The sequence below is a fragment of the Pseudorca crassidens genome, chromosome 3 (assembly GCF_039906515.1).
Source record: "Pseudorca crassidens isolate mPseCra1 chromosome 3, mPseCra1.hap1, whole genome shotgun sequence".
NCBI classification, from domain to species: domain Eukaryota; kingdom Metazoa; phylum Chordata; class Mammalia; order Artiodactyla; family Delphinidae; genus Pseudorca; species Pseudorca crassidens.
Window position 1 is genome coordinate 42847318 of NC_090298.1, and position 20868 is coordinate 42868185.

General features: G+C 35.0%; 1 protein-coding gene across 1 annotated transcript in view; it reads left to right on the forward strand.

Annotated features, from left to right (window-relative positions):
* MTREX (Mtr4 exosome RNA helicase) overlaps window positions 1–20868 on the forward strand; it is a 146504-nt gene that overhangs the window by 54832 nt on the left and 70804 nt on the right. Inside the window, exons 8-16 of the mRNA XM_067730704.1 lie at window positions 589–713; window positions 1802–1900; window positions 2308–2410; window positions 3876–4007; window positions 5325–5404; window positions 7021–7131; window positions 8665–8766; window positions 10650–10775; window positions 14731–14881. Coding sequence (XP_067586805.1) covers window positions 589–713; window positions 1802–1900; window positions 2308–2410; window positions 3876–4007; window positions 5325–5404; window positions 7021–7131; window positions 8665–8766; window positions 10650–10775; window positions 14731–14881 — 1029 coding nt within the window. The remainder of the gene's footprint in view (window positions 1–588; window positions 714–1801; window positions 1901–2307; window positions 2411–3875; window positions 4008–5324; window positions 5405–7020; window positions 7132–8664; window positions 8767–10649; window positions 10776–14730; window positions 14882–20868) is intronic.

Below are 20868 nucleotides of genomic sequence, written 5' to 3' on the forward strand. Positions count from 1 at the left end.
TCATTTACCCTTTTTAGAAATTTCACTTTTGTGAAATTCATAAGATTAGGTTCTAAACAGTTATTTTGGTTTTTAAATCATGAATCCTGTATTGATTTGTTCATTTATGGGAGGGAAATTCTCACATGGATTTTTCCATTTTTTTTCCATCTGACTTATAGTTTTGTTTATCAAATCTTTCATCTCTGGAGATCATGATGGTAATTTAGATGAACGATGCTATATGCTGTAGTAATGGTGTTTCTTTGAAATTTGTTACTGTGACTTTCTATAAGCCAACAACTTATGCTTCTCTAAGTGAGATGGAAATACTGTTTCCATTGTCCTGGGACTCTTGTTAGGCTGTTTGAACAGGATTCAGTTTGGCACTGCTTTTTGCAGGCTGTTATTTCAGAGTACATTGTGTTTATGCTGGTTTAGTCTACTAATTTTCTACTAAATGAATTCATGGTTAGAACTAAAGTAGTTTACAGTAAGGGTCTGTGGCTAAAAATATCCTTGTGCAACATGGTCTGTATTTCTAATTATTGAGCTTGAGAGAAAATAATAAAGTAACATTGAATTCCAAGGTGTATTTGTATTTTTCAGAGCGTGGTGTTGTGTGGGAAGAAACTATTATTTTGCTTCCTGATAATGTTCACTATGTCTTTCTTTCGGCTACTATTCCAAATGCCCGGCAGTTTGCTGAATGGATTTGCCACTTACACAAACAGGTATTTTCTTTCCCTTTTTTGATGTTTTCCATATTTAAAATGTTACAAGTTGGCCTTACTATATCCTGTACTTCGTTCCTGATGCTGCCTAGAATAAAGACATTTTAATGTGAAACTACTTTTTAAATCGAGCAAGCTTATCACAATCAACCGACTAATTTTCTTATAAGTGTGAATTTTCTGAGTCCCATCTCAAACTCAATACATCAAAATCTCTGGGAGTAGGGTCTTGGGTTTTGAAACCTTTAACTTTTAAATGCTCCCAAATTGATCACGATGACCTGCCAGGTTTGGAAACTATCTATTCATACAATGAACCATGAGTACACAGTAGAGAATTTTCTCTAAGACCTCGGTACTGGGAAAAAGCTGGGCATCTTCTGAGAGTGTGAGTTGATTGTTTTCATGTGAATGCAGACTTTTTACTGACTGTATTTTCTTTTTGTTTTTCTAGTCTAATTTTAGCAGCATTAAAGGACCTTATAACAAGCTTTTGTTCATGTGTACTAAATTTATTCTTGGTTTTATTTTTCTGCCCTTATTTTTCCCTTATACCAGAATGCTGAAAATTTATTTTTTATCCATTTATAAGCTCTCTAATGGCATTTTTGTAACATCATGTTGCTTCTGTAGGATAGAAACACAGTGGATCTTCTGGAGGAGTTAGATCAACCTGCTCTTTTAGTAAAGCTTTGAAAAGTCTCTGGGCTAGAAAAGTTCTATTTTACCTCAGGGAGCATTCTGTGTCACCATTACTGCTGCTACGGAGAAATTGAAGTCTTCTTTAATTATGGCATCACAGGTCTAGGGTATGGATCCAAGATCATATGGAAACTCAAATCATGTATTGATATTTATCCCTGATTAGGGAATTAGTAAAATTGAACAGATGGTAGTATAATTTGATAGACCTCATTTTTCCCCATTTTTCTCTTCCTGACTTAAGGGTTTTTTTAAAAAAACTTTTTTCTTTTTGAAATGTTGAATTCAAAAATTTGTCTCCTTAAGGTCTTTTAGGTAGGTCATATACATGGTATTATTTTGAAGAAATAAAATATATGGTTAATTACTTTTCTTTGTTTTTACAGCCTTGTCATGTAATTTACACAGATTATCGGCCTACTCCATTACAGCACTACATTTTTCCAGCAGGGGGAGATGGTCTGCACCTTGTGGTTGATGAAAATGTAAGGGAGTAATTATAATTCTTATATCTATAATATCATACTTTGCTGTTTATAGCCATTTTTCTTTAAACTAGAGAAGAATGGCAGAGATCCGTTTTTTTTCTTAAGTAGTTTTGTGGTCCAGAGTTATTGTTGGTTTTTTGTGTATGTATTTTTATTTCAAAAATTATATTTAAGACTCGTATTTTTTAATGCATGAATTAGATTTCCTTCCTTTTCCAGTATTTTTTAAATGCCTTGAGAATAAGGGACTCTGGACATGTTTCAGATATCTTATGTTTTGCTTTTCCCAGTTATATTATTATATTAAATTATTTATTATTTGAGGAAGCTTTGTTTTGAGGTATGAAAAAATATTTGCATTATGATTAGATACTAAGTTACACAGAAAAATTTTGTGATTCCAGGGTGACTTCAGAGAGGATAATTTTAATACTGCGATGCAGGTACTTCGAGATGCTGGTGATTTGGCAAAAGGAGATCAGAAGGGGAGAAAAGGAGGAACAAAAGGTAATTTGGAACTTTGTTTTAAGAGAATTTTACATGTAAATTGTATTTTCAGATTACATTTTTTGGGGTTTTTTTATTTAACTTTTTCCCCCTCAGGGGACTGTATAAAGATCTAGATAGTGTATGATAAAATTGGGTGAATAAAGTTTTAATCTCTTTTTCCTCTATGACATTTACTGAGATATAGTTCATATACAATTCACCCATTAAAGTATACAATTCAACAGTTATTAGTCCATTCACAGAATTATGCAGCTGTCCCCACAGTTTTTTTATTGAGATACAATTCACATATCATAGAAGTCACCATTTTTAAGAAGGGTACAATTAAGTGGATTTTAGTATATTCACAAAATTGTGCAACTACTATCTAATTCTAGAACATTTTCATTAACGCAATAAGAAACCCCATACCCATTAGCAGTCATTCTTCATTTACTCCCAACCTCTTCCCCACCACCCCTCAGCCTTAGGCAATCACTAATCTACTTTCTATTTCTATTTTCCTTTTCTAGACATTTCATATAAATGGAATCATGATATATGTGGTGTTTTGCAACTTAGCTTGTTTTCAAGATTCATCCATGTTATAGCATATGTCAGTACTTCATTCTTTTCTATAGTCAAATAACATTCCATTGTATGATTTTACCACATTTTATTTATTCATTCTTCAGTTGATGAACAGTTAGGTTGTTTTCAACTTTTTGATTGTTGTGACTAATGCTGCTGTAAACATTTGTGTACTACAAGTTTTTGTGTGAACGTGTTTTCTTTTCTCATGAGAATATACCTAGTGCAATTGCTGAGTCATATGATAATTCTATGTTTAACCTTTTCAGTAACTGCCAAGTTATTTTCCAAAGTGTCTGCCCCATTATACATTGTCATCAGGAGGATATGAGGTATCCATTTCTTCCACATCCTTGCCAGTACTTTAATGTAGCCTGTCTATTTGATTATGGTCATTCTAGTATGTATGAAGTCATATCTCAGTGTGGTTTTTATTTACATTTCTCTGTTGGCTAATGAAGATCCTGTACTTACTGGCCATTTGTTTATCTTTGGAGAAATATCTATTCAAATCCTTGGCCCATTCAAAAATTACAGTCTTTTTGTTGTTGAGTTGTAAGGATTCTTTTATACTCTAGATACTAGACCTTTATTAGATATCTGATTTGTAAATATTTTTTTCCATTCTGTGAGTTAGAGTTATCTTTATTGTTGGTGTCTGTTGAAGTAACAAAAGTTTTAAATTTTGCTGAAATCCAGTTTATCAGGTTTTTTTTTTTCTTTTGTGGCTTATGCTTTTGGTATCATATCTAAGAGTGCTTTGCCTAACCCAGCATCATGAAGGTGTACTCCTATATATTTTTTAAGAGTTTTGTAGTTTTAGATTTTACATTTAAGTCTTCAATCCATTTTGAGTTAATTTTTGGATATGGTTTATGTACCTTTTTTGCAGGACCATCAAATGTGTTCAAGATTGTGAAGATGATTATGGAAAGAAACTTTCAACCTGTAATTATTTTCAGTTTTAGTAAGAAAGATTGTGAAGCCTACGCACTTCAAATGACCAAATTAGATTTCAACACAGGTACTATATAATTTCAGTATAGTTTTAATGTTACGTGAAAATTAGCGTAAATATATTTCTGGTAAGACATTTTTGTGTATTGTTAGAATTTGCAGTTCACCTTACAGTTACAGCAGTAGTTACATCACATTTGTAAAAGCTTTAAGGCCCTCAATTTATCATTTCTTTTCCTTTCTTCTGTCTTCTTTTATTGGAAGGTAAGTATAATACATTGTTCTATATAAAACCCAAAGACCCCTAGTAAGAAATATTAGACTCATACCTTCTTATACTTCATTGCCATAGCTCTTTGGTTATTGTGGTTTTCTGTCTGATAACTTAAGGTTAGTCTCTTGGTCAGACTACCTTCTGTTATGTTTCATTCTTCTAGAAATCCAAACTGGGGAGACCTGCCCCTGTACCTAACTGTGGTATAATTTTTGAATAAAGTAAAATAACTTCTAGCAAATGAATATATTATTCTCATTTATTAACTGTAAATGTAACCATTTAAAAGTCACACAGCTAGATAGTAGCATAGCCTAGGCAAAAATTGCAGCATGCCAAATACCAACCCAGTTGTCATTCATTTCATCCTTTTACATATCTGATCCTGTGCAGTGAGAAGTAAATAATATCTTCAGTCATGCAGAATCAAATTTCAGTTGTCTTGTTTTCTTTATCAAGGCACAGAACTAATCCCATGATTTTAAAGCTAATTTTTACTTTTCCATGGGTAAAAAATAACAAATGACAGATAACCCATATACCCTCCTAAAGCCAATAATATATATATTTTTTGACTGAGTGAATTGCTCTACTTAGAAATGTTTTCTTATAACTACCAGTGCTGTATGTGCTTGATGTTGCAGGGTTATATATTGATAAAGTCAACAAATACTTATTGACAAATAGTCACTTTATAAGAAGGCAGTGTAATGGTTAAGAGCATAGGCTTTGGAATTGCTGATGTAACGTTAATACCAATGCCCATTATTTGCTCAATGCCTTACTTTCCTTAATAGTGAGTAATAATAATCCCTGTGTCCTATAATTTTTTGACTTAAATATTGCATGTAGATACCTAGCGTAGTTACTGTTACTGCTTTTATAAGATAGTACTTTTTACTCGTGGACTAACTCTGCTAGATCTGTTTTGAAAGGCAATGAATTTTATTAAATAATTATGTAGAAAATTTGATCTACTTTACCTTCTGCCTATCTAAAATAATGAGTCTTTACTTTTACTCTTTATAGACTCTTATTCTTTGCAGTGTGTGAAATTTGTTATCACTGACTCATTTAGATACTTATATGCCCTTGGGTTTTCTCTCTTAGATGAAGAAAAGAAGATGGTTGAAGAAGTATTCAGTAACGCAATTGACTGCTTGTCAGATGAAGATAAAAAGCTCCCTCAGGTGTGTTTTATGTCATTAAGTAGACTGTGGCTATTAACAGATAGTGTATATTCACTTTGTATTTCCTGGATTTGTTACTATATTATATATTTCACTGTTTGCACACTGCAGTAAATATGTTGCATTGTGCACTGAAATGATACCTTGATTCTTATTTTGAACTTCTAAGAAGGTGACAAAAGGAAACATTTGCTGCCTTGAAGAAACTTTTCTCTGAAAGCTAGCATGATCTGGAAATTACTACTTCTGTTCCTAATACTACAAAATTTTTAATGCTAATTTGAAGTCAGTGAATTTCTTAATTCATAAGGCTACCAAACAAAACAATAGAGCAAACCTAAGTTTAATGAGAAATTTGATTTCTACTTTGCTTTAATTAATTAAAGTGGTTTTTTCTTTTGACTATTAGAATTGCCTTAGGAGTTCTAAAATATACTGATGTCTTGTTGCCACTCCAGAGATTCTGATTTAATTGTCTGGTGTGTGTCCTGATCGTTAGAATATTTCAGAAACTCCCCTGGTTGTTCTAATGTGCATCCGAAACTGAGAACTAATGCTTTAGCCCAACCTAATACTATATGATAGTTTTATTTTGTGAAAAGAAAAATTGGAAGGTCATACTCTGCTTACAGATGTTTGCTTTGATTTGTGTGGGATTTATGATAAGACTGCAATTGCATGTTTCTTGGTATTTAAAATGGTATTTAATTTATGAAATCTTATTGTAATTTTTCTTTCCAGCTGAATTATTAGTATCTAAGGGCTGAGCCATGTCTTTATACATACTTGTTATCCTAGCACACTTCTAATAGTAAAATTTAATGGTATTTAATAGTGTTAATGAACTCTTCAGTAATTCATTTGTTTTTAGATAAAGTACATATTTATATTAAATATGCTTTATAGTTATTTATTTTCTTTTGGTTTGAGTTGGCTAGTATTTTTTTTTTTTTAATTTATTTAGTTTGGCTGCATTGGGTCTTCGTTGCTGTGCACAGGCCTTCTCTAGTTGTGCCGATCGGGGGCTACTCTTCATTGTGGTGCACGGGCTTCTCACTGCAGTGGCCTCTCTCGTTGTGGAGCATGGGCTCTAAGCACGCGGGCTCAGTAGTTGTGGCTCATGGGCTTTAGAGCACGGGCTCAGTAATTGTGGCTCACGGGCCCAGTTGCTCCGCGGCATGTGGGATCTTCCTGCACCAGAGCTCGAACCCGTGTCCCCTGCATTGGCAGCCGGATTCTTAACTACTGTGCCACCAGGGAACTCCTGGCTGGTATTTTTTAAGTTTATTTCATGCAGATGCAAACTTTGCTGTCATAACCTTTAATTTTTTTAGAGGAGATGAAGTAATGCTGGAAAATTTGAATGAGGAAGCAAAACATTTATCAAGTTTATTTAAACATGCCTTTCATATTAAAGCTAGGACAGAATTTTATTGTGTTTTAAGTTTAATTGTGGGAATATGGGTTTGCTTTCTAGTTTTTCTGGAAAAGTTATATAAAATTTCTTTAAACAGCATTCTTTCTTGATTACTGATTTTTCTTAATTTTGTCAGTTTCACATTTTAAAAGTTCTTTTCCTCACATCTTTTTAAAAATAAAATTGAATCCAATCGTAGGTTGAACATGTACTTCCTCTCTTGAAGAGGGGCATTGGTATTCACCATGGTGGTTTACTTCCTATTTTGAAAGAAACTATAGAAATTCTCTTTTCTGAAGGATTGATAAAGGTATGATTTTATTTTATTTATTATGCCCTAAAATTGTGTTATGTGAGCAGTTTGAAAGTTATCAAGAACACTGTTTGTAGGCAACTTTTTTTAATTGTTATTTAAGTAAGTCGAACGGAACGGCTTAGGTAATGAACTTATTTTTGTATACAGTGTTATACTTCATAAATTTTGGACTATAGGTAAAAGTCATTTGTTTCTTTTCCTAGTCTTAAAGTAAGAAATGGTATCATTACTGAATACAGTGTAGAATTTTCCAGAAGGTGCTGTTTAATTTTCAGACCTGAAGTTGATACTGTAAGTGGACTCCATTCTGTATACAGATTAAAAGGACTAGTTTAGAAAAGACAAGGAGAATTGCTGTTTACACTTATGAAAGAGTTTTTAGGATGTTCTCATTTAAACCAAAGAGAGTCTAATTTAATTTTTAATATTATGTTGATGTCTGTACCCAGTAATGGGATGTTGAAAATGGGAAACAACTCCAAAATATAGTTGTAAGCCTTTATATGATTCATAAATTATTTTATGTTTAAAAATCAGATTAGAGATTTGTCATGAGAACTTCAGCACTAACTAGGATATTTAAAAGAAATTTACTCACCCTAAAGACCATACTTGAGGTATTTTAGATAAAGAATTGGTCACTATTTGTACCTGGGTCCTGGTAAGGCCCTGTTGATGTCCTCATATAGATTGCATGTTTTGTTGAGACCCATTTTAAAGAATCTTTTAAGTGATACTTGTGGATTGTAGAATTCAAATAGAATAACTGTACATAAAGTGAAAAATTAAAGACCACCATTGCCTTTTACTTCCTAGAAATATCCACTAGGATACATACAAATAACATTTGATTTAATTTGTAAACAAAAGTGATTATATTACCCACGTTATTCAATTTCTTCATATGCATTGCTATTCATTCTTTTTAACAGATGAATAGCATTCTGTTAAGTTGATGAAATAAAGTGTTTTTATATTGTTGCCTATTGATGAAAATTTAGATTATTTAACAGTACTTCAGTGACTTAACTTGTACACATACCTTTGTGTGCTCTTTGGTAAAGTCTTAGATGTGAACATAAAGTGCCACTGATTTTGATCTCCCCTCAGATTTTAAAGGTGTCTCTAAAACCACTGCATCATCAATGAAGAAACCAGGAAATGAGACTGTGTTTAGAAAAATATTCTCCAGCCTAATAATGCTTTGTCCATTAGAGCAGTAGTAGTCTCTCCAAGTTACCACCACTGGAGTTACAGAAAGAAAGACTATTTTCCCTGAATTAAAAAATTTCTGGGATCCAAGGGACATTAAATATTATTATATAAATTTAATATACATAATTATATGTAAATTTAATAATTTTGTATATAAAATACTGAAATACACCTCGGATAGCGTGTCTTATTTTTGTAAAATTTCATTAACTAATTTTTTAAATTAATGATTTATTTATACTTGAGTAATTTATTAACGAAACTAGTTTTTCAGTTTACAATATGTGTTTAATTGTATACTTATTCATTTAGGCCTTATTTGCCACTGAGACTTTTGCTATGGGGATTAACATGCCAGCTAGAACTGTTTTATTTACAAACGCCCGAAAATTTGATGGGAAGGATTTCCGATGGGTAAGTAAAATAATTCATATATTGAAATAACTTTTAACTTCAGTTGTTTTACCTAAGATGATTTTGGCTCATGTAGTCTTTGAGATTTTCAGTTCTAAGTACTTTAAAATTTGTACCTGAGCTAATATGAGTAGTTCATCAAAGTTAAATTTCAGATCCTTTATATTTCTGTCCTTTAGCCAAAAACAAAAACCAAAAAGTAGGTGAAAGAGTTTAGTGATGAGGGATAAGTGTGCAAATGAGTCATGAATGCTTTAATGCATTTAAAATATGTCTAGAATTTTTATTTCTTCAAATTTTAAGTTATTTAAAGCACCTCTACTATAGTGGCTACAGTTGTAGCTCACTGTTTTACTCTTTAGGTTTAAAATAGAGATTTTTTTTTTTAACAGGTTTGCACATATGTCTTTCCTAAGGCAAAAGTTGGGATCATGAGTGAAATGGTGAATTGGAGTAAAAATAAATCCTTAATCCAGAAGGAAGTAATTGCTTCTTACCAAACTTAAACTATGGGCCTAGAGCTATGGTAGATACTGAGGATGCTAAATTTAAAACAAAACCAAACTAATCCCTACTGTGAAGAGACTTAGTGCAGGTGGAAGTTTATTTTATGGGCTCTGAGAAGTATGTATAGGAAGGATAGAACACAAGAAAAGAAGTTACTTGTATATAAGTGGTCATGGAGGCGTTATAGAGAAGGCCTCTATGTTTTGAGAAGGCCTCAAAGTTTTGAGAAGGCCTCAGAAACTTTCTGTAACTTGTGACTTTTTTAAGTCAAAAGAAGACTATTTCATGTAGAATATAATTTTTAATTGCAAAGTGGATAAAGTCTTCCATATGTTTTATATTTTAAGTTAATGTAAATTTTAAAATTCTTCATCATCAGTTTAAAATTACTTAATTCTTTGAATAAAACTGATGCTACAAGAAAATAAATAAATAAGTTTTTCGTGACTTTACCTGCTCCTTGGCATCCAGTGGACCCCAGGGAAGGGTATGTAGTAAAGTGGGTAATTGAATTTAAGAAAACAACCATTTCTTGATGATTCAAGATCCTAATTATGAAATCTAAAAATCATAATGTGTCAAAATGTAACAGTGCCCTTGAGTGCTGTTGAGATTTTATTGGACTGCCTTTTTGAAATTTCTTTTTTGATCTTTAAGGTTGGTCCCAGGTCGTTAGGTCTGTTTTTGATGCTATCAGTAATATGCCTTCTCATAGCACAGTGGTTTGCAACTCTTCTTGAGTCAAACATTTTTTGAGAGTCCGAACATGCTGGACCCTTCCAACAGGAGAAAAGTACACATGTACTTACAGATAAAACTTTGCCCAGTGTTCAGGTGGTTCAATTTTACCCTGAAAGACTATGCATGGGAGACTTACTAACCTTTCTCCCTTAGGTGGTTCTTAGTGATGAATGGACTCTTCTGAATGCCAAGGACATACAGTGAGAAAATAGAAATTGTGCTTTTTGTATGTGTTGATTTTTACATTAATCTCATTTGGAAATTAAGAAAATTTGTTATGATCAAGACAGAATTGGTATTTAATAGAGTTTGGGTCATTGTTTGCTTTCTTAAACTTTCCTGTTTTCCAGAATATCTAGTTCAAAGATATTTTTTATGCCGGTGAATTAGCCAGTATTTCTCTATAGCTATTTGATCATTTTGGAGCTAAAATTTAGTTTTGCAACATTATTCTTAAGTGTTTTGCATTTTTGTCTTTTTACTTAAACTTTCCTAAAAGTTCATGTTTTTAATCTTGTTTGCTGTCTTGGAATGTGTAGCTTGTGCTTGTGAACTTTATGATAAGAATAATTTTAAGAATATGTTTTTCACCAGGTTTTCTCCTAAACTTTGCATTTTTAATTACGTTCATTCAGATTTCCTCTGGTGAATACATTCAGATGTCTGGTCGTGCTGGAAGGAGGGGAATGGATGACAGAGGAATTGTAATTCTTATGGTAGATGAAAAGATGAGCCCAACAATTGGAAAACAACTACTTAAGGTAACAAGTTAAGCTTCTGTGCCTTCACCAGGAATTTGAGAAACATACTTCAGGACCACATTGAAATTAAATGTGTCAGTTCAAATACCTCTCTGAGTAGATGAGTTAATTTACTAAACTGTCTGGGCTTAGGAAGGTGGAAGAGGGTAACTGCTCAAATTGCTGATACTTTGTACCCTACTTTCTGTTCTAATAGGAAAAGAGCAAGTCGTTCAGTGGAGGGGATGGAGATCTGCAGAGGGCAGAAATGTTTACTTTGCCCTCCAAATTTGAGATACCTCTATATCTGCCCACTCCACTGCACAAATCACTTCTCACTTATCAGCGCAGGAAGTAGGGCAGATATTATCAGTATTGTGCACAGTTATCTTCCTATACCTTTGTAAGCCCAGATAGTTTCATGAATTAATTCTACAATCTACCATTCTAATTCATCCTGTTGAGAGATTATAATATCCCAATAATAAATTTATAAGCTTTATTTCAAATTAACCTGTTCATTTTGCTTGCTTAATATTTGTGTTTTGGATTGTCTAAGATTTTTGTTTTATTTTGAAGAGCTTCTCAAAGAAGTTTGACCTACCTGATTGCTTTCCTTCTCCTTCTCCATGTATTGATAGTAAGGAATTATTAAGCATATCCATAGAGAACACTATCAATAAGATAGGAAGCTTAACATGAATTAAAATATAAAATTAACTGCCAGCTGATTAGCTACTTAAAATAATCTTCAAAACATGTTAAGACATACATAGGTCAACATCTCTGAAATATACTGTGTTCAACTTCTAAGACTTAGGAACTGCATGGAGAATTTGAGATATGGTTGTAGGAAGCCTGGTAAGCTGAAGCAAAAATAGGTAAAGTTCTTTTTTTTTTTTTTTCTTTTAAATGTTTTTATATGAGTAAAGACAAAGCTTATCTGTACATATTCATAGTGATCATATGGTGTCTTATTTTCAGTTTTAAAGATTAACACTTGGAAACCCATCTTTAAGTGTCCATATAACTTTAGTTCTTTCTTTTAGGGAAATGGTCAAGACTGAAAATTTGTGTTAGTCTTTAAATTTTGTCTCATATAATAAACAGTATTTTTCTTACCTCGTACTCTGTGTTTGGAAATAATCGAGTCAGGAGGTAATATTTTAATGGCAGCATCTGGTGCCTTTAGTACAGATTTTTTCATTCCATTTACTTGACATCTCTAGATTTGTTACCCTGTAAGTGTAAATTTCTATTGTCTTTCATTTCATTTAATAAAAGGGTTTTTAAATTTTATTGTGCAAAGAACATTTAAGATGAGATCTGTCCTCTTAATAAATTATTATGTGTAAAATATATTGTTGACTGTTGTATAGCAAATCTCTATTTATCTCACTTGACTGAAACTTGATACCCTTTAATTAGTAACTTTCCAATTACTCCTCCTCTCAGTCTCTGACAACTACCATTCTACTCCTTAAATCCATGAATTTGACTATTTTAGATACCTCATATAAGAGGAATTATGCAGGATTTGTCTTTCTGTGACTGGCTTGTTTCATTTAGCATAATATCCTCAAAGTTCATCCATGTTACATATTGCAGAATTTTCTTCTTTAAGAGTAAATAGTATTCTGTGTAGTTACAGTCCTCCCTTGGTATTCTCAGGGGATTGGTTCCAAAACCCCCATGTATACTAAAACACCAAAATGAGAGGATGCTCATGTCTCTTACATAAACAGCAGAGTACTTGCTTATAACCTATGCACATCTTTCGTATACTTCAAATCATCTCTAGATTACTTATAGTATGGAATACAATGTAAACGCTATTTAAATAGCCATAAATACAGTGTATATAGTTGCCTGTGCTGCATGACACATTCAAGTTTTGCTTTTTGGAACTTTCTGCAATTTTTTTTCCCAAGGATTTTGCGAGCCACAGTTCATTGAATCCTCAGATAGGGAACCCGAAGACACTGGGGAACGGCTGTATAGCCATATTTTTTAGCATCAAATTGGGATACTGTAATACTGAAAGAAGAGACTATTAATAATTATATCAATATATCAGGTATAAGTTGGGGTTGTCCTGGGGTCACTTGGATACAATGTTAAAATGCTATGTTGAGTTTAAGGTGATGGAGAATTCAGATAGGTGTATTCTACAGCAGTTTGAATATAGAAGCAGAGCTTGAGGTTGGAAATAAACATTTGCAATATTGAAGCCCCACATTTCTTAAAGGAGGTAATAGTAGAAAAGAAAAATAATAGAATAGTAAAAAGTTGGTCTGTTTGCAAAATTATGAAGTAGCTGAAGTTGTCTTTCATTCCTCTCTTCCCCAAGAATGTGATTTTCATTACTAACTCCACATATCCCTTTGGCCCTATTTTCAAGGAAAGTGGATAAAAAATAAGGTTTTAGGGACTTACTAACTAACCCCCTAGGGTAAATGGCTCTTGATTTTTCAGGAGTTAAGGAATACCACCATTTGAGACTGTTGAAAGTTCTGCTCCTTCTCCTCATAAAATCATATACTCATACATTTATAATTCTGAATGCAATAAGGCTGGCTTATGAACCTCAATTTAAAAGCCTCTGAATACCCTAACAGTGTTTGTGTAGTTTGCTATGCCATTTAAAGATTTGCATGTTTTGTGACACTTGTAAATATTTCAGCATGTATCTCCCAAGAATTTGGTCATTCTCATTTGGGCACTACATAACAATTTTCAATCTTAGGAAGTATTTGCATTTAGAAAAAAGTATTCCTGGGCTTCCCTGGTGGTGCAGTGGTTAAGAATCCGCCTGCCAGTGCAGGGTACACAGGTTTGAACCCTGTTCCGGGAAGATCCCACATGCTTTGGCGCAACTAAGCCCGTGCGCCACAACTGCTGAGCCTGCGCTCTAGAGCCCGCGAGCCACAACTGCTGAAGCCCGTGCGCCTGCAACCCATGCTCCTCAACAAGAGAAGTCACCGCAATGAGAAGCCTGCTCACCACAACGAAGAGTGGCCCCCGATCCCCGCAACTAGAGAAAGCCCGCAAGCAGCAAGGAAGACCCAACGCAGCCAAAAAATATATATTAAAAAAAAAAAAAGGAAGGAAAGAGGGAGGGAGAGAGAAGAAAAGAAAAGAAAAGAGAAAGTATTCCTGAAGAAACACTGTAAGAAAAGTTTAGATCTCAAGGAAGTATTTTGGACATAAACCTTGTTGCAAATTAAGGTCACACTATTGTAACTAGCCCTTCTTTGGTAACAGCCACAATTAGGAGGAGAAAGAGGAATTACCAAAGTGTTGACAAAGACTGGTCTGTAAATTTTGGGGAAACATTTAGGCAGTTTTATGTCATTTCAGGAAGCTGAGAGTTTCAAAATAACTAATTTTTTCTGAATGTCATTTTGAAATAAATTTAGTGTGCTCTATTAGCATAGGCCAGGTTATACTGCAGTAACAAACCTAAATCCAGTAACTTAAAGGTTTGTTTCTCTTTACTTGTTCATTGCACGTTTACAAAAGAGACTATGCTTATTATTGTTTAGGGATTCAAGCTGATAGAGAAACCACCATCTTGAACATTAGCAGTCACTGTGCCAGCAGGGAAAATGTAGCTTTTCACACCAGCAGTTAAATATTTGACCAGGAAGTGATAACATCACTGAAACTTATTTGCCCTCCCCACTGAGGGCAAAATGTGTAATCCTGTCAAGTACCTAGAAGGCAGAGAGCTAAACATACTTGGCCAACAGTATTTTAACTGCTACTGTCCTAGTTGGTGTTTTTTTTCCCTCCTTCACTTTCCCAAAGATCAACTGTTTTATCACTTTGTATTGGTCATTTAAAGGAAAGAACTTAATACATTTCTGTAGTATTCCTTAGCGAAGACTAAACTATTAAGCAGTTCAGGAGGTTAAAAATATTGTTATGAATTTATTTTTAAAATCTATAACATTGACATGTTTTTTTCTCTCAGGGCTCAGCTGATCCACTAAATAGTGCTTTCCATTTGACCTACAACATGGTCTTGAACTTACTACGAGTAGAAGAAATAAATCCTGAGTACATGTTGGAAAAATCCTTCTACCAGTTTCAGCATTATAGAGCAATTCCAGGAGTAGTAGAGAGTAAGTATAAAATTACCATAGCAGCCTCATTTAGCTAGGGTAGACCAAATAGCAAAATTACTGTGTCATTGACTGCTTTAGCCATTGGTTTTTTTCTGGTAAGCCAAATCATTGTAACCAACTAGAACATTTTAAAATAAAAGAAGACACTATCAGGACATAATTCTATGGTTAATTCAAATTTAATATAATTTATTGTTATAGACATATCACATGATAATTCATATTCATGAATAATGATATTCAAAATTAATATAATGCTTTCTAAAGTCAAAGAAGTAAGTGTTCTATTGTAACTGTGTTCAAGTAGAATTGTGTGTTGATCCTTATTCTAGAAGATCGTGGCTGATTATCATATAGAACTGATTAAAATCTAAAACAGAAGCAAAGATTTAAAATTCTGGTTTGGGTAAATCTTATAAAAACAATGCATAGTTGTAAAGAAAAAAAAAACCCAAATTTTGCAAAAGATACAAAGGAAATTTAAGACCATTTGTAATCTCACACAGACAGCCACACAACCACTGCTATCACTTCATGGTTCTTCCATCATTTTTATTTTTCATACATATTTTTCATATTTTTTTCAAAGTCGGGATTAACAATGTTTTGCTAATAACAACGATGTTATTAGAGTTGATATCATTTGTTAAACATTTATCATATGGCTAACCTTGTGTTAAATGCTTTACATTAACTCACTGATTCTGGCTTTTTTAAATTTAACTTCAATTATTCTTTGAAAGTATGGTTTTTAATAACTGCATAATATTTTCATTTTATGAATGTACTATGATTTATTTAACAATAAAGGCAAATTTGAGATATCTTTCTATCGTGGATAGGATACTACCACTCAATTTTATGCACCTGAAAGTAAATGAAGTGTAATAATATACCTTAAAAAAATGAAAAGGCTTGGAACATCCAAGTAAGTTAAATTCTCATTTTTTTTACCCTTACCTGGATGACATCATAATTATTTCCTCTTAATTTCTTTGGTCTTAATTAAGAGAGCTTCTTCATTACAAAATACAGAGCTGGAAGAAGCTTTGGCATCATTTTACAGGTGTAAAAAAATAAGGCATAAGAGAAGTTAAGTCTGTATATAAGGTTACACATTTGATTGATGGCAGGTTTGACTTGGACTCCAGTTCCTAACTAACCCATGCTGTTTTTATTAAAGTGTGGGTCATCCCTTTTTAATATGACAAGAATAGATGTAGTAACTTCTCTGGCTGGAAAGAAGACAACAATGAAAAAAATTCTTGGGCTTCAGTGGCTCAGTGTTTGAGAGTCCGCCTGCCGATGCAGGGGACTCGGGTTCGTGTCCCGGTCTGGGAAGATCCCACGTGCCACGGAGCGGCTGGGCCTGTGAGCCATGGCCACTGAGCCTGCGCGTCAGGAGCCTGTGCTCCGCAACAGGAGAGGCCACAACAGTGAGAGGCCCGCGTACGGCAAGAAAAAAAAAAACAAAACAAAATTCTTGAGCTGGCTGATATTAAGACTTACTTTTGGGCTTCCCTGGTGGCACAGTGGATAACAATCTGCCTGCCAGTGCAGGGGACACAGGTTCGATACCTGGTCCGGGAAGATCCCACATGCCATGGAGCAACTAAACCCGTGCGCCACAACTACTGAGCCTGCACTTTAGAGCCCATGAGCCACAACTACTGAAGCCCGCGTGCCTTGAGCCCATGCTTCGCAACAAGAGAAGCCACCACAATGAGAAGCCCGTGCACCGCAACAAAGAGTAGCCCCCGCTCGCCGCAACTGGAGAAAGCCCGTGCACAGCAACAAAGACCCAACACAGCCTTAGATAGATAGATAGATAGATAGATAGATAGATAGGTAAATTTATATATGAAAAAAGATGTCAGATTTTTGATTTTTTTTTTTTTTTTTTGTGGTACACGGGGCTCTCCCTGTTGTGGCCTCTCCCGTTGTGGAGGAGCACAGGCTCCGGACGTGCAGGCCCAGCGGCCATGGCTCACGGGCCCAGCTGCTCCGCGGCATGTGGGATCTTCCCAGACCGGGGCACGAACCCATGTCCCCTGCATCAGCAGGCAGACTCAACCACTGCGCCACCAGGGAAGCCCATGAGTCAGATTTTTTAAAAATATTACTTTTTAAAACATTGAAGTATAGTTGATTTACAGTATTGTGTTGGTTTCAGGTGTACGGCAAAGTGATTTGGTTATACACATATATATGTATATATCTATGTTCCTTTTTTAAAATTCTTTTCCATTATAGTTTATTATAAAATATTAAATCTAGTTCTCTATGCTGTACAGTAAAACCCTGTTTATCTAATTTATATATGGTAGTGTGCCTTTGTTAATCCCATACTCCCAATTTATCCCTCCCCCACCCTTACCCTTTGGTAAAGTAAGTTACTTTTTAAACTTCACTTTCTATTATTCTTTTGTAATTCCATAGAAAATATCCCAGATACAGCAGGGGATAGAGGGAGAATTCTCCAAGTATTTTCCCATTTATTTAAAGCCCTTAGGACTTTTAGCTGGGCTCAGATTATTCAATATGACTTTGAACAAGACTGCTACCCACACTGTGAGCTTAAACATTGCCACCAGGACTTCCCTGGTAGTCCAGTGGTTAAGACTTCACCTTCCAGGGTAGGAGGTGCGGGTTCACTCCCTGGTCAGGGAGCTAAGATCCCACATGCTAAGATCCCACATGCCTCAGGTTCAAAAACTCCAAAACATAAAACAGAAGCAGTATTGTAACAAATTCAATAAAGACCTTAAAAATGGTTCACACAAAAAAAAAATCTTAAAAAAAAATATTGGGGGCTTCCCTGGTGGCGCAGTGGTTGAGAGTCCGCCTGCCGATGCAGGGGACGCGGGTTCGTGCCCCGGTCCGGGAGGATCGCACATGCCACGGAGCGGCTGGGCCCGTGAGCCATGGCCGCTGAGCTTGCGCGTCTGGAGCCCGTGCTCCGCAACGGGAGAGGCAAGCCCCAACTGTTGTTGCTGTTGTTTTCAGTGTGGTTCTGATTTATGTTTTAAAAGGATTGTTAACATAACCTCCTACCCCCTGTGTTGCTACCACATACTTGAATCTTCTTGCAATTGAATTATCCTTGCCTTTCCCTTAGCTCTCTTTTAAAAGGGGTGAGACCTGTTTTGCTAATATTTTGGAACCAACAAATAGACTAAATATCAAAAGTATATTTAGTGGAAGAAGTAGGAATTGAAGTGATGAAAGTGATAATTGTGGGGTAGTTGCAACACCTTTAGTAGTTTGCAGGGCTGAGCTGTGTGACCAAAGAGCACGTAGTGTAAGAGGAGATGGGTAGAGGTGATAGGGGCTATCCTCTGTGCTTTTAAATTGCAGAATACATCTTGAATGAAATTTATTTCCATTTCACTTATTACTTGGAAGAGTATGATTCCTTTTGCTATCGATACATAGAATCTTTTCAAGAGACCTGGTGTTATTTTTACCACCTTAAGTATACCAAAATTAAAATGTAGACTGTTATCTTTGGAAGTACAGAATTAATCTTTATTTTACAAATACACTGCTTTAATTTTTACAACAAACTTAAATGGCTGTCATACATGAGACGTTTTTCATTTTGATTTACTGAATCCACAGTAGATTTTCCAGTGAGTCATAGAGTAAAAATTCTTGGGGCTTCCCTGGTGGCACAGTGGTTAAGAATCCGCCTTCCAGTGCAGGGGACGCGGGTTCAAGCCCCGGTCCGGAAATATCCCACATGCCGTGGAGCACCTAAGCCCATGTGCCACAACTCTGAGCCCACGTGCCACAACTACTGAAGCCCGTGCACCTAGAGCCCATGCTCTGCAACAAGAAGCCTGCACACCGTAACAAAGAGTAGTTCCCGTTCGCCGTAACTAGAGAAAGCCCACACGCAGAAATGAAAACCCAACACAGCCAAAAATAAATAAATAAATTTACAAAAGCAAACAAAAAACAAACAGTATTTCCCTCATGGGGTTGTGAGAATCAACAACAACAACAAAAAAAATGTTTTTTAAAAAAATACAAAACAAACAGTAAAAATTCTAGGATTTCTGGCTTCCCTGGTGGTGCAGTGGTTAAGAATCTGCCTGCCAACGCAGGGGCACGGGTTCGAGCCCTGGTCTGGGAAGATCCCACATGCCACAGAGCAACTAAGCCTGTGTGGAGCAACTAAGCCTGTGTGCCACAACTACTGAGCCTGTGCTCTAGAGCCCATGCACCACAACAAGAGAAGCCACCTCAGTAAGAAGCCCACACACCTCAATGAAGAGCAGCCCCCGCTTGTCACAACTAATGAAACCCCACGCACAGCAACGAAGATCCAACGCATCCAAAAATTAATTAATTATTTATTTATTTTAATTCTAGGATTTCACTGTTCCTTTACTGGAAAGAAAAATGGAAAGAGAAATGCAGATTTAATTTTAATCCTTTTGTTTAGTTTCATTAATAGATAATGCCATGGTTAATAGCAGGAGCTGTGGAGTTAGACATGGGTTTGAATACAGACTGCTTCAGCCTTAGTTTGCTCTTTTATGCAATTGGAATAATATCTAGTTCATCCAAATCATGAAAATTAAATGAGATCATTTATGTTAAATTCTCAGTAAGTGCTTGTTTTAATTAATGATAGTAATGCCATACATCAGTAAAGCCATTTAAACTTTAACCTTTTGTAAAATTTGCTCAGTACTGGGAGTAGCAGTCCATTTCCCCATCACTCACAGGTCTGTATCTATTGCACATTTTATATGATACAAATATAATTTTGGAACCCCATCGCCCCTCTCCCTCAAAAGGGGGAAGTTGATTGCAGACTGTCTTAAGAGTTTATGGGCATATCTCACATGCGGTTTCCTAAGATACTGAGGCTTTCTTATGGCGGTACACTGCAGGAAAACCAGCTTATTATACTGAGGTTCCTCTACTTTTTGATTGGTGTGCAAGATATACTTTCCTTAATTTGGGAAAAAGTGGGCTGCACCTAAACTAACTTCCTGGAGTGGTATATATCTGTATTTAGAGTCCTAGATATAAAACACATGTGATTTCTTACTAGATACAAAACACATGTGATTTCTGTCTCTCAAACTTTTGATTCATTAGTTAAGTTGCCTGAGAACAGAAATGATTTGGAGTGGAGGATGGGGGCAGTATTTAAGCATCAGGCAGAATCTTTGTGTATCATCTCTCCATAAACAACTCCTGTCAGTGCTTATTTAGTATTCCACTGATACCTGCAGTGTTACTTTGTAACTTTTGGTAAGGCAGCAAGATTAGCATTTCAGTGTATATTTTTCCTTTTCATATAACCTCTTATTGACTTTAGTCTGCCACATTTTTTAAATCATATCTTCTTCTGATAATGTTTACTCTTATAACGTGTTCAGAATAGCCTTCTATTCTCAAATGAAAGGAATACAGTTCATGTAAAAAGTAATGCAGTTCATTTAAAAATAACCAGGATAATGCAATATGCCTAAGAGAGTATAAAAGACCAGAAGTTAGAGGTAAAAACAAAAAGCAAAGAAAAGATAAAAAATTCCAAAGAACATATCTCAATACTTCAGCAGACTTTTCGGCAGATCTGACTCTGGTGTCACTAAAAATAAGCAATTAATACAAATAAATAGGCTTAGAGGAGGAGGACATGGTCTGCAAACTCTGGGTCTCCTCACACATCCCTGATAACATTTCAGTCTCTTCCTATAGCTAATTTTTCATCCAACTTTTTAAATGTCTAAATGTATCTTACTTAAAATGTGGTGCCCAGAGGTAAATAGTATTTTCTATGGGAGGTCTGACCAGGGACAAGTACAATGGAAGTATTGTTATTGCTCTTGTTGACTTTTCTAAGAAAGAGAGAAGTCAAGTGCAAGGAGAGCTGTAGAGAGGAGTGTCACAGTTGGTGCCAGATGTTGACCCAGTAGATTGCATGCTAAAAGTTCTTCGCACAAATTGACCTAAGCCCCCTT